Source organism: Mycteria americana, chromosome 2 (assembly GCF_035582795.1).
Source record: "Mycteria americana isolate JAX WOST 10 ecotype Jacksonville Zoo and Gardens chromosome 2, USCA_MyAme_1.0, whole genome shotgun sequence".
In the NCBI taxonomy this organism is placed as follows: Eukaryota; Metazoa; Chordata; class Aves; order Ciconiiformes; family Ciconiidae; genus Mycteria; species Mycteria americana.
This window is the reverse complement of record NC_134366.1, coordinates 60,225,834-60,239,421: the sequence shown is the minus strand read 5'-3', so window position 1 is coordinate 60,239,421 and position 13,588 is coordinate 60,225,834. Positions and strand designations below refer to the sequence as shown.

The 13,588-nt window shown below is 35.9% G+C and overlaps 1 protein-coding gene across 6 annotated transcripts in view; it reads left to right on the top strand.

Moving 5' to 3' along the window:
* Nucleotides 1-13,588, top strand: part of CTDP1 (CTD phosphatase subunit 1) — a 125,567-nt gene that overhangs the window by 68,432 nt on the left and 43,547 nt on the right. For 5 of the 6 annotated variants that reach the window (XR_012774293.1, XM_075493640.1, XM_075493642.1 and 2 more), the window contains exon 12: nucleotides 9,210-9,397. The exons of the other annotated variant lie outside the window; for it this stretch is intronic. Coding sequence is in view for 4 of the 5 variants with exons in the window: in XM_075493640.1 (XP_075349755.1) it covers nucleotides 9,210-9,397 (188 nt within the window). In the remaining variant the exon portion in view is untranslated. The remainder of the gene's footprint in view (nucleotides 1-9,209; nucleotides 9,398-13,588) is intronic. 6 annotated transcript variants of the gene reach the window in all.

The following is a 13,588-nucleotide window of genomic DNA, read 5'->3' as shown; positions in this document are numbered from 1 at the left end:
ATTTAGCTGTTAATGACGGGATAAAGTAATACTAGGCAAACCATGGAAATGGTGTTGCAAAACTAAGCTATACAGTGTAGCAGAGTGGAATATTACTCAACTGAAAGGCTGTTTGCTATTGAGGAGGCAGCGTTCCCCTGGTGTGAGCGGAGGATTGCTTCCCTGCAAAGAACCCCAGGACAGACCTCTTCCTACTACTGGCTTTTTGTCTTACCTAAAGCCAAAACTTTTCATAAGTAACTGTCAGTAACAGCCTAAAAACACATTCTTTCTTGGAAGGGTAGCTGTAGATCGTCCTCTTACTCATGTAAGAAGCCTTTAACTCATGTTGTTGGAGCCTTTTCTGGAATTTTGACATGGATGTTTTCAGCAGTCTAAATTGAAGAATCATTGCATTTAGCAGGCAGGGAGCTCTTATTTCTGTTAGGGTATCATTGTTTTAGAAATGCTGCAACCAAAGAAACAGAGGGCTCCACCCTTGCTGCCTCTGGTAGTCTCAGGCTATCCTTCCTCTCCATCCCAATCATAAGCTAATGTGCAGTCAAGGCAGAGTTGAAATGCTGTTGTTATTTTTTAGTGATTCCCATCAAGTCTGTCCTGCTGGATAGGTGAACAGCACTATTCTGGCCATAGGTATTGTGGTAATTTTGATTTTATTCTCAGACTTCACCATTTAAAAAAAATTACAATGTACATTTACAGGCCTATTACTATATAGTGAACTTTTGGCAGAGGATTTCTTTTGAAAACAGAATAAAGGAAAGGAAGATTAGAGGTATGGATAGCTTTTTCATCGGATAAAGCCGTAGCTTCCAGGCTGCAGCAATGTCACTGACTCAGGACGGCTTTGGAGAAGTCGTTGTATTATCTCCCTTGAGACATTTTCTCTTTAGAAACTTTGAATTAAAAAATCACCGTGAATTTTATGATTAGTAACTTTTAGTCCATGCAAATTTATTTTATATTTCAGAAATTGGTAGTTAGGGATGAGATTTTTCTCTTTCCAACATCATGAAGCGTTACTGATTTAATTGAAGAAAGCAATTTTCATTATGCTGATAATAATGTTAATGTTTTAGAGGGACTGCCTGGAATCCTTAAGTCAGTACATGAGGCACCCTAATTACCAAGGAAGGACTTGACCTCATGTTTCTTTTAGCAGTTTGAAGTATTTGTCCCAAAGATCTCAAGAATGTTTGAGTTTTCTACTCAAATCTAGGCATTGCTTTCCAGATGGGAAATTGAAAGATACTCAGAACTTCTAATGGCATTCTTTGAAGGATTAAGAGCCTCACTCAATTGTAAGCAAGGATACAGGGCTGTTACTAGTGTTGCATTTTAATAACAATATCAGTATGTAATCTAAGTGACATTTTATTTAATTTCTAGTCTAAGTATTAACTGCAGTAGTAAAACCCAAATGTAGTGAATTGTACAGTTGTAGTCACAGTTACCTTACCTTTTCATTTGCAAAAGTTAAGTGGTCAAACTAATACAGGCGACCTGTTTGGTTCGTTTGGTTTTCTTCCCTTGCAGTATCTGCCTTTTAGGAGCACACTGTATAGTCCAGAGCCACAATTAAAATGTGCGCAGGCTTTATAGCCAATGCTGTGCAGCAGTGTTGCAAACTACAGCTATTGGGACTGCTGTTGCCACTGTTCATTCCCCAGCAGGGTCCCAGTGCAGCCTCCAGGGATTGTCAGTGGGAGCTCCTGTAAGTAACTTCCACATGGTATTTTTAAATTGCTGTTTTTCAAATTTGAGCGTAGCAGCTGTGCTCAGCATAGTGCCAAGGGTTAAAGCTTTTTTTTTCCTCACATAATTGCTTTTCATCCTAAAACTGGTAGGTCTTTACCACAGGCTGCTAATGTTTCTATGTGCAGATCACTAATACTAGATGTGCAGAATTCCAGACCACAAGTGCCAGGAAGCACAATTTACAGGTTTGGTTTTGCTCTCATTGCAAAGGCCTGACTTCTAGTATAACTCGGAAATCTGTTCACTGCCTAAACTAAAAAAAAATCTATCTGTGGATAATGCCCCTTCACAGAGGAAAAAGGCAATCACCTCCCACTCAAAAATATACCATAAGATATTAAGAAAAGCAAAGTGTATTTCAAATAATACATTTTGAGAATTAAGATCTGTTCTTCTGGGACTTCTGATGCTGAGGAACAAAGCAGTAATGTCTTTGATTATTTCATTAATACTGTTGTATTACAAAAACACAGTAAAATGTTTTAATGATTCCTTAATTGCTAGTGAAGAAACTACTGATTTTTTTAAAATTTCTTTTTGTGGGGGTCTTTTTGCTGAAAGGTAGACAGAAACAAACAAAGAAGTGTGTTTATGAATATAAGAACAAAGAACAAGAATAATTAAATACAGTAGATGGTAAAAATTGTGAAGAAAAATAAGTTCCATATTTTGAAACTAATTGGATGTTCTGAAAGTTTTTCGTAAAACCATTCTTAAACCACTAAAAACACATTCTACTTTTAATTTTTTCACAGTGTGAATAACTGTGGTTGTCTGTAATCATTAAGATAAATTCACTTGACTTCAGGTATTTTTTTTCTCTTTCTATAAAAGGTTCGTTTGCTTTTGGAATTTCAGTGGAACTCTGTCTTTAAGTACAACTACATTTTCTTTACACCTCGGTGTTGATACTGCTTCTTTTTTGCTATTTGACTTCACTAGAAATTAAAAATATTTTATAGGTATATTGCTGAACTCAGCCTCTTCTATCAAGGATGCAATGTAATGCAAATCAGTTGCCTTTTAAAGTATAAGTAAAAACTAGATTAATGCTTTATTCAGTAGAAGACAACTCAACATTCAAATAGGCAGCCATCATAGAAACCTTACTCTGACATATAAAGTTGCTTAACTAACACCTGATCTTGCTTAACTTTTACATATGGGTAAAATCTGTGTTATGGTCTTTAGCATAGAACCAAGCAGGATTTGAAATTAAAGATGGCTGCCTGCAAAAGTTAAATGACCCTGTGCTTGACTTTCTGCATCATGCTTATGAAGGTGCTTTATCAATCCTGTCATGGCCTCTCTCTCTTCTTTGCAAAAGTGCTTTTTTTTGTGTGTCAAGGGGTTAAACTTTCCAAGTCAGTTGCACAAATCTCACTTCTCTTGCCTGCTCTGGATAAGCCTTCCTTGGCTTTACAAAATGCCTAGTGTATGATTTGAGGCGCTTGAGGAAAGAGAGGAGAAGCATTTGTGAATGTGCTATAATAATAATTTGTCAGGCAATGGTATGCCATGTCGGTGTTGGCAGCTAGGCAGCCTTGCTTGAACCTTTTGAAGAACATGACTCTTTAAAGAGTTCTCATTCTTGTCGTCTTTGACAGTGATACTTTGCCAGTGAAATATTATCAGTGACCCACATTGCTGTGGGACAGCGTGTGGCTTGTTTGCACGTTCAGAAGCGTTGCTTCCAAATTGTGTGTACCTTTTGGCTGGCATTGAACCTTTCAGAGATGCAGCACTGTGGTAGGGCGCTGTTGGATGACTCTTTTAAGTTGGGTTATGGGAAGATAACTGCACCTTCTTTAGAGTTATCAGTACTGTATTAATTCCTGCTAACTACTTAATAATGTGGAGTTAGTAAACTTTTTACAATATTACTTCCATTTATTTTGCCCCTGACAGAATAGTTTTGTTTTCATAGCTCTGTGCTGGAAGGTTAGAAAGTTCAGTGCACAACTCCAGGAAGATGGAGCCACCACCACTCTGTCTGATTTGATTTGCAATCTAATACCTTCGTTCACTGTTAATTTCATAGGCTCAGAAGTGCTTTTTAATTTGTAATTTTTAATGTCACTTTTCCCATCTACTCTTTCTTTGGCTTCTCGTTTTACTGCTGTGTTAAAGTTCCTGAAACAGTATGTGGATTCTTCTAAGATTTCATGTAAAATATATGTAAAAACTCTGCTGATCTACTAAAAAGCAATAGTTTGGGACAAAGCAGTAGAGAATGTTGGAAGTGGAGGCAGGGGTAAAGATTATAGGATCAAATGGAGAATTATGGCAGCTTATGAAAGCAAGCTCTCTGTCCTCTAGAGCAACTTTTCATATTCTGCAAACAGCATGCCCACCGTTTCTGCTGGAGAAACAATGAATTACATGGAAGAGCATCTTTTGGCAGTATTGCTAATGCACTGCAAAGCAATTAGGATGTTAGCAGCATTTGGAAGGGGCCCATGTAGCTTTCGAATGCAGATGTGGCTTAAGATACTTTAGACATAATTGAGGATAGAATTAAAAAGCACTGTCTTTCATGTTCTCGGCTTTTTTATGCACATTTACTTGATAATTTTTAAAATACACGCAGTGTATTTATAGCCTTGAGCAGTTTGTGTCCTGTAGTTTAGAAGTAACCTGTAAGACCAAAACACTAGCTTTTTACTTTTCTTTTTTAATAACGAATAATAAATCTTCATATAAGTCATGCAAGTGTGTAGGAGATCAGTCCCAAAATATGTTTTGGTAAAAAGAGAAAATGTCAAGCAAAACCAGCCCCAAACACTGAACTGTTTTGGTTCTTAGGAACAGTTTTGAGCACACTGGGATTTCAGGATGTCAGCAATGTATTTAAGTATATTCAAAAAAGCTGTGCATTAATGATTAATTTTTTCATGTCAATCATTTCATGATTAATTTTTTCAAGACTACCAGCCTATTACATTTTGAGTAATTGTACACATACAGTTTGAGAGATGTATTAAAAGAAATCGGTATTGATTGTGTTTACGATGTAGGTATATCATCCTGACCAGAAACACTGAGAGTCTTAGGCTTATTCTGAGACTTATTTGGCTAACTGAAAGAACACTAAAAGAAATGCAGTGCAGATAAAACTAGTGAAATTTGAATTGACATGTGAACATAAGTATAATTGGTCTTTTGGGAAAGACTGGGCGAAATAAAAAAAAGTGTGTATCTTCCATGTAAAACTAAAACTGGAGCACAAAATGAACAGCTGTCCATCAAACCTATTCTTTTTGTAGCATTTTCTGTAATTCCAGTAAAGAATTGATTCAGAGCATTCTACCACTTTTAGGAGAGATCATTTAGGTAGTTACATGGGTTGTCCTGTTGCTGTCTAAGGTAGTTAGTTTCTCAGTTCTATTAAAACTGAATTTTTAAATACTTGCTAGTTTAAAAAGAAGAATTAAAGTTTATTCACAGCTCCTTTTTTTTTAATATGTAGTTTACATTACTGTATATGTAACTGCTTCTTCCAAAGAATGTAAAGCATCATGATAGGTCTCTGTCACATCCATAATGCTGTCCCAAAACATTGGCTGTAAATTCTTTCTAACAAATTGAGGTTGCTTGTGACAGTTTCTTTTTTGGTGTTTTCTTGGAGTCTTGATTAATTTTGAACGTGTAAACTCAACTTCTGGAGTAAGAACATTTTCCAGCTGACCTGGTTTGTTAATACTACAAAAGGTTTTGGCTTTCTTTTAACAGAGCTTTAGGTACTTTACAGCTCATAATCAGAGAATATGAGACTGAAAATCTCATTGCTCTTTGGTCTCTCTATTTTGTCTGCATGAGTGTATGCTGTGTTCCTGCTAAATAAGAAATAAAATAGCTTTGTCAGCTGAGGACTTTTTCTGGCTTTTATAATCAGGTGTTTAAAAGAATTGTCAGACTTTTCATTCTCCTGCTAAATGGAACAATTTGTCATCTTCAAGGGATGAATCATTTTTCTTTTTCAGTGTTAATCATTCTTGCTGTGTTATAAGTCTTTAAGTACTTTCAAGATAGCTGCTATGGTAGTGTTTAAGCAGTAAACATCCCCTCACTGTATCTTATCAGTAAGATTTGGTACTAGCTGGCATTTTCTTCTGAAGTGTTATGTGTTCCATTTGTATTAATTATATAAAATCTAATGTCATATGCAGAAGTTGTAGTTGGTATATCAGTATGTCTTGGTCTGAACCAGATTTAAAGTTTCTTCTGTCCTTTAAGCTTTTTTTATTTATTTAAAGTTAGTGATGTGTCTAGATAGATAGTTGCTGCTTAAATATGCTTTTTTTTTTTTACCTATTAATTTGTTCAAGTGAAGGGCTTAAATCTTACTGCCTCAATGAAAACTTAGTTTGTTTCCCATTTCTTTTGAGAATTCTGGAAGAAGAAGGTGGTAATCTTTATATTTTTCAGCACAATTTGCAATTTAGTCAATAGTTAGGCAGGAATCCATATTTTGGGAGCCTTCTAGTTAAATTGGTTTGTAAGGACCATCCCACATTAATTGTTTTCATATGCAATGATTTTCAAAATTTGCTGTATTTCTATGATTTAAACATGCATTTTAAACACCCTTCTACAGAAATGGGGCATGTATGTGTACAACCAACTTAGTAGTTCTAATATTAAATGGCATTCCAGACTTCAAAAGAATAATGTCATCTTTGTGCAGAATGAAAGAAAAAAAGACATGGCAACAACTAGACTGCTAGTCTGTCAAAACTGTTCACACAAAGTAGATTTTAAAAGACTGTAAAAGTCAGTTTGTGAGAGACATCTCTAACACTGAATGTCTATCAACCTAAATTTGTCCTTTAAAAACCTTAACGTATTTTGTGGTGAGAACGTAGTTTTAAACATATGACTTCCTGGAAAAGCATTGCTTTTGGAATGAAGGAACGTAATTTTAAATGTAAGACTTGCTGGAAAGGAGCAGTTAGAGCTGTAGATCTGTGCTGCCATTTGACTGTCAATTGCTGGCCATGTTGGCTACAGTGAGTATCTTCTAACAAAGCTATACAAGCATGGTGTTCCTGCCATCCCATCCCAAACTGTAATACTTAAACACTTGAGACTTTCTGTGTATTCTGCACACACTGAAAAATCCCTACCCTGTGTACTTCCCACACTTTTACCAGATTCACTGTTGGCTTATCTCTAGCCATCTTTTCAGTCTCCCTGACCCTTGATTGCATTCCATGATTCTTATTTTCCATGCATATGACAACTTCTGGTCATGGGAAAAGCATTTTTGAACTAATGTAATTTGATTTGACACAGCAATTCCTAAAGTTTCTACCTGAAACTGTCATCTGTGTTTAGATGCACTAAGCTGGTATGTGGTTCCTTTTTTATTATGATTTCTTTACAGCTTTTACAATGAAAGAGCTGGGCATTAGGCAGCAATGTTTCACGTAGTAAAAATGTATCAGGACAAGAGGCAATGGAAAAACAGCTTAAATTGTAGATCTGAGAAGCTTGCAAGTTACTTTTCATTTTGTGTAGAAGTCATTCCTTCCAAGGATAGTATAGCCTGGATTTTTAAATCCAGTTTTAAAGCTTGAGTTGTACGACTCTGAAACAATTACGTATTTAAAGAAATCGTATTCACAAGTATACTTTGTAACAAAACGTCCTTGCTTTCCCTTACACTGGCAAGTCTCCTCAAAATTATTATTTTAGGATGTTTTGAAGTACTTCTTATGTGGTTGGTTTTTTCCCCATTATTATTATTCCTTCTACATAATTTCTCTTTTGCAACAATATAGATTGGCAGAATCCTCGGTGGAAAGTAGCACAAGATAAGGAAGAAAAATTATTTGCTACTACCCTCAAACAGGAATAGCTCAGTGAGGCTTGTAGAAAGATAATAAATCCCCCAAATCCATCTGTTTAGCAGAGGACTGAAGACAAATGCCACATACTCCATCTTTCTGAAGTCAAAAGGAGCGTGATGGGAGTCACCTATGTGCTTGGTGAAATTGCCCTATGGAGCACCTTCATCATCTTGGGTCACATACCTTTTTTCTCTCTGTTAGGACATCAGAAAAGAAATGGAGTAGGTCTTTGACTGTTACCAAACTTCTGTATTTTTCTATTTCCTCTCCCTCCTTGCTTGCAAGCTCTCCCTTGAGTTCCCTTTGTCTGCAAAAGGTATTTCATTTACCTCTACCATATTTCAAGTGGAGTACTGGCAAGGTGTAGATCTTTTGCATTTAGTTTGATAAACAGAGTGCAGCTTTGACTTTCCTTCCATGCGTATCAAGGTAAACAAAGAAATTAGAGGTGCATTTACAAAGGACCAGATATAAGTAACTTTCTTACAGCTTTCTTCTAGCTTTGGGGATTATCAGTGGATAAGCAGTGTAAAATCTTTTGGTCCATATTCATACACAGAGTTTTTGTTCTTGATAAATCAGGTGTGGCATTAGTGAGAACAGAGAGTAGTTGTGAAGCGTATTTTAACTTATGCTGAGATAAGCTGCTTTTAGGAAAAATTCTTAAATATCAGTAGAGAAATACTCACATGTAGCTTCTTTCCATGTCCTCTGCCATTCACAAAAATAGAGACTGTGGGATCTTCACCTATGTTTTCTCATGTTTTCATCTCTTTCTGAAGGTTGAATGCTGACTTAAAGAGAATATAACTTTCTGAAGCTCAGCAGGGTAGCTCATGAGTATGATTTGCTTTTAGTGATAGTCTCAGTGGTTCCAGACCTGTCAGAGCAAATGAATGTGTTCTTAGAGGAGTATCAAATCCCATGCTAACTCTTCAGAAGCACAGGCCAAACAATTATTTAATGAAATGTGTAAACGCTTTGATAGATTTGCCTTTATTAATTAGCATAAGCAGACAACCTGGTTAGAATGGGGTTCTGTATGTTCTGTTCCATTCATACTGTATTATTTAGGAATACACTTCTTTAAAGTTATATATCTATAAAGGAATACCTGTAAATACAAGAATACTTACTAGCTAGAGATTTTAATATGCCTTGCCCAGGTGATTCTATATGTTATAACAGTATAAAATATGTATAGTATAAACTATATGTTTTTATATGTTACAATAGTATAAAACATCTATCCCTTTAATTTCATAAGACAGCACTTTTTCGTAATACAATTTCTTGTTTACAGCTATTCATGTTATAAAGTGCAAACATCTTCAAATGTGACTGTATCATGTATGTCAGTATATGTATATCTATCATAAGTTAAACATAGACTAAATATATTTAATTTGAATAGAATGTTGCTAGAGCTGTTACAGAAACTGTGTTGAAGACATTGGGGTTTTATCTGAACTTTCAAGGAGAAGGTCAAGGAAAGTTGACGCACATTCTTAATGATTATTTAAGAGCGATCCAATAATTATGAAAGATTGATATAGAATAGTCTGTTAGCTGATACACTGACTCTCCACTCTTTGGCAGGTGGATGACATCTTAGGAGAAGGCAGTGATGAAAGTGATAGTGAAAAAAAAAAGCCAGAAGAGGAAGGTGAAAAAGCTCAGATTAGTGCAACAGAGACTTTAGGAATGAAAACAGATCAGAGACCTGGGTCATCGTCATCATCATCATCATCGTCAAGTGAACGAAGTTTAACAGGCAGTGTACCCAGGTATGAGTATTTCAAATGTAAAAAGAAGCGTTAATGATGTTTCATTGTGTTCGTGCACTATTCGGCATGCTTTTTGGCAATGCAGTCTTTACGTTGTTGTTAACCTCTGTAAGTAAGTAACTTTTTTTTATAACTCTGTGAAATTGTCATGCTTACCTCTGCAATGTTTTGGGAATGATTTAATACAATGGTCATAGTAAATCTCTGAGAACCAGGATATCACCTGTTTTGAAAGAATTGAAGACCTCTGAGCTGTGCTTATTTTAAAGTAGTCTTGATCCTCAATCAGATATAGGACAATGTCCTCTGCAGTGTTACTTTAAGTAAAATAAAGCATGGTTTTGGAAAGCTATGGTTTCTTCATCCTGAATTTTTGAGACATTTTTATATGGAAAATTCATAAAAATTAGGTTCTTGAGATGGTTTTCTGCTTTAGTCTCTTAGAAATTTAAACTTGCTAGTTTCTTCTGCAAAAATGATTTTAGTGTCCCACCATTGACTGTTGAATGATGACTATCAACCAATTTGCTAGTAAACTAGAACTTGATAAAATAAGTGCATATTTTAAATATGTTAAGGAATGGTTCTCAATCTGCAGCCCCTTAATAGTTTCTAAGCCTAACAATATATAGAGAACAATATAAGATGAAGATTACAGTAGTTTTAATTTAGAATTGCTGGGATCATGATCCTGTACCACAAAGTGCTAGAAGTGCAAACATGACTCAGTTGTGCATTATAGTTTCTTTCTGCTCTCATAGCCAGACTCTGTTTTCACCTATAAGAATTTAAGCTCTAATAGTTTTTCCTTAATGGAGGATAATATAAGTAGCAGGATTTAAGCAACTTACTTCCATTAACTTCTGTGAGCTTTGTTCTAGTGCGCAAAGAATGTATGAGAGAAATTGCGAAAACCACCACAGAATGCGACATATAAATATTCATGAGGAGATTTTGATTGGGGTAGCAAGGTTGCTGTGTGTGAGGAGTTCATTGGAGAAAGCTACATGGGAAGCTTGCACAGGCCTTTTAGTTTGTCGTGGATATGTCTAATCATTGAGCATCTTCAGAAAAATGTCAGTCTAAAAGGTATAAGAATTTAATGTGTCTTGCATAGCTAGAAGAAAAATTCCCTCCTAAATGAAGTTTGGAAGAGGAAAGGCAAGCCAGTGATGAATGTTTTTAGATATCGTTTGAAGCAGCAAGCCATGGTGGTGGCATGTCACTGTTAATTCATTCTAATACTGTGATGTTTTGTTGTGTAGAAAATGCACCAAATTCTGAAAAACAAAAGGCAAAAAGAATCGTATTAAGGAATATTGCTTAGGGTTATTGCTAAATACTATTCCACATGTATGGTTTACAAAGATAGAGCAAGTACGTTTGTAATTAACTTTTGCTCTATATAGGAAAGTTCATAAGTAAGCCTGGCAATACTTCTGCACTCAGAAGCCATGTAGTGCTGTTGCTTGAATAGTAGTATTGTTGCTAGAATAAAGTCTTTGAGAGGGCTGCTTAAGTAACTTTCTATTTTTGACCTTTCTACCTTTTAAGAGTTTCCCTGTCAGTTTGCTAAATTGCATCCAGGATTGAACCTGAATGGAGTGCTGGAAAACATACTCACAAAGTGCTGGTTCAGATGTTGACCCAGTGTCCGCTAGGCAGGAAATTCTGCTTGATAGAAAGGAGCCTCTGCCTGTCATCCTAATTCCATTTTAAGTTTGAAGTTTTAAATTGACATTTTCGTGGTCAGTCAGTGTTGTATGTGCTAAAGAGATACCTTTAGCACATGGGTGATGTAAGAACAGTTGTTAAACATCAGGATTAAAATCTCCAGGACCTTAGCCCACTCCAACGGAAATACTAGCTATAGTTTCTGGGGGTCATATTTCTAAAAGCTAAGTGCTACACAAGCATATATGTCCCAACAAGATTTGAAGTTTCTGGTCTGAAAATTGGAGTCTTTGGGGTGTTAGAAGCATAATGAGGCAGAAAATGTATTTAATAATTTTAAATTATTTCTGCTCTGTCATATAGCCTGAAGTTGCAAGTTATTTGTTACTGTGGACACCATCACCTCTTGCCACATTAAGAAAACAGAGGCTTTGTATTCTAAAGGCCAGTCCCAACTATTCATTATGTAAATCCACCCTGGACCAGCTGTTTAAATCATTGTTTCACAACTTATGATCACCCTGATGTCCATATTTTAGTTATTAATGTTTCTGGAAAATGAAAGATGAACAAGAGAAAGGCAGTCCAAATATGATCCAGTACTCTCTTGTTCTGGCTCAGCTCATTCCTAGCAGAGATGAGGCCTGCAGAGACTGTAGGTTCCTGGTAAGCAATGCTCCATTGCTCCATTACACCTTTCCAGTAGTTATTGGCAGTGAAACCATAGCACTTACAAGATAGAAATGTTAGTCTTCAGTCTTGAAATCTACAGCGTACCTTGATCATTTCTCTGATAGGTGCCACTTCTAAAATTCTCATGGATGGAGGGGAAAAAAAAATCTTTGAGAAATCTAATAGCTACTTTTTGAGAGGGAGAGGGGAAATGCAGCATCTTTCCTACATCCATTTGTGACTTTTGGTAGGTACCAGGCAGTTAGGTTGCAATTTGACAGCCTAGAGTTGTTTTAAAATCCTAGCTTCTTATGCAACTTAATAAAATGCTTGCCTTTATCTCACATGTCATGTTAAAAGGGTACTGCATAGACCAAACAATGTGAGTTTGTATGTAAAAACATGAAATAGAAATTAGTAAATTAAAAAACCATAGTTGTTTATACTATTCACGTTTGATCAGCCTCTTGTGATTATGACCTGCATAACAATAAAATACATTTGCAGCTTACTTTTATTTAGAAAATCTAAAGGAGCTAAACACGTTTTTATTCTTAAAGTCTTGATCTTTGTGTAGATAGTATTTTTCTGAGCTGCTTCTTACCTAATTTTTTAAAATAAAAGAATTGCTGTTTAGAGCTCTGATCCAGCTTTTGTTGAAGCAAAGAGGAGCCTGACTTCAGCAGGAGCTGGACTTGAGCCCCCTCACAGTTCTACTAAGACTTTCTAGTTAGAATGAAATTCCACTTCATCTGTGACATGTTTCACCTACATGAAACTTATTGCTGTAAGTTATGAATAAGGAGTTATAAATTGTGAAAGTGCACAGGTGTTTTTTAATGTGTTAGTAATGATTAATGATACATAATATGAAAAAGCTTTTGAGACTAGTACAAATAGAACTTGTTTGTAAGAGAAAACTGAATGTTTAGCTTCCATAGCACAGTATATACCTAGCAACAAGAGGTGTCTGATTAGTTGAGATATTTCAAGCTTTAAGTTGTCAGTGCACAATTTACTTCATTTTTCAAGTGTATTTTGATTTCACTCTGCTGTCTCCACTGAGACTTGAGTAATAGCAAACACATCTGCAGTTCTCCTATTTCCCCTTATCTTAAACTTGCGTATTGTGAAGTAGTTGCCATAATAATATGTATTGAACAAATATATTCCATGTTAGTATTCTTTAATACTGGTCTTTGTAGGAAGAGGAAAAATCAGATGAAAGGCTGTGGCAGTCTCAGAAGAATATATTTGGTAGAAGGATGGACAGGCACGAGACAAATAATGCCATTGAGAAAATTAGCCGAGCAATATGTCAAAGGTTGGGGTTTAGCCTCCTTCAGTTTGTAGATCCTGGAAACTTCTAGTGAAGATGTGAAGCCCTGTACAGCAAATATAAGTGTGCTGTGTGTCTATTGACCTCTATTTTCTGATGCAGAGCAGATTTTGAAAATAGTTAATGAAATGCTTCAGTTGTATTACTGAAGCTAGGAAATTGGGTGCACTTCATTTAATAAGTTGAAATGTTAAAGGAATTGGGGCAACAAAACAGGAATTTGAGATGTGCCATCTCTATCACTGTCTTTCAGTGGCATGCCGTATATCTGTGGCATGTGGTCTTCTATAATACACCTAAAACTTCTCTTAAGATATTGGAAGTATTTCGTGGTGAGTGGGAGTTAGCAGAAAAAAAAAAACACATAGTACTAATTTAGTTTCCGAGTACTTATGTTCATGTGATATGCTGAACAGATAGTCCAGATGAACCCTTCCATTTCTGTGTTCATATGTTCTACTGCAGGGTTTGCAGTCAGATTCTAATTCTTGAGGGAAAGGACGTGA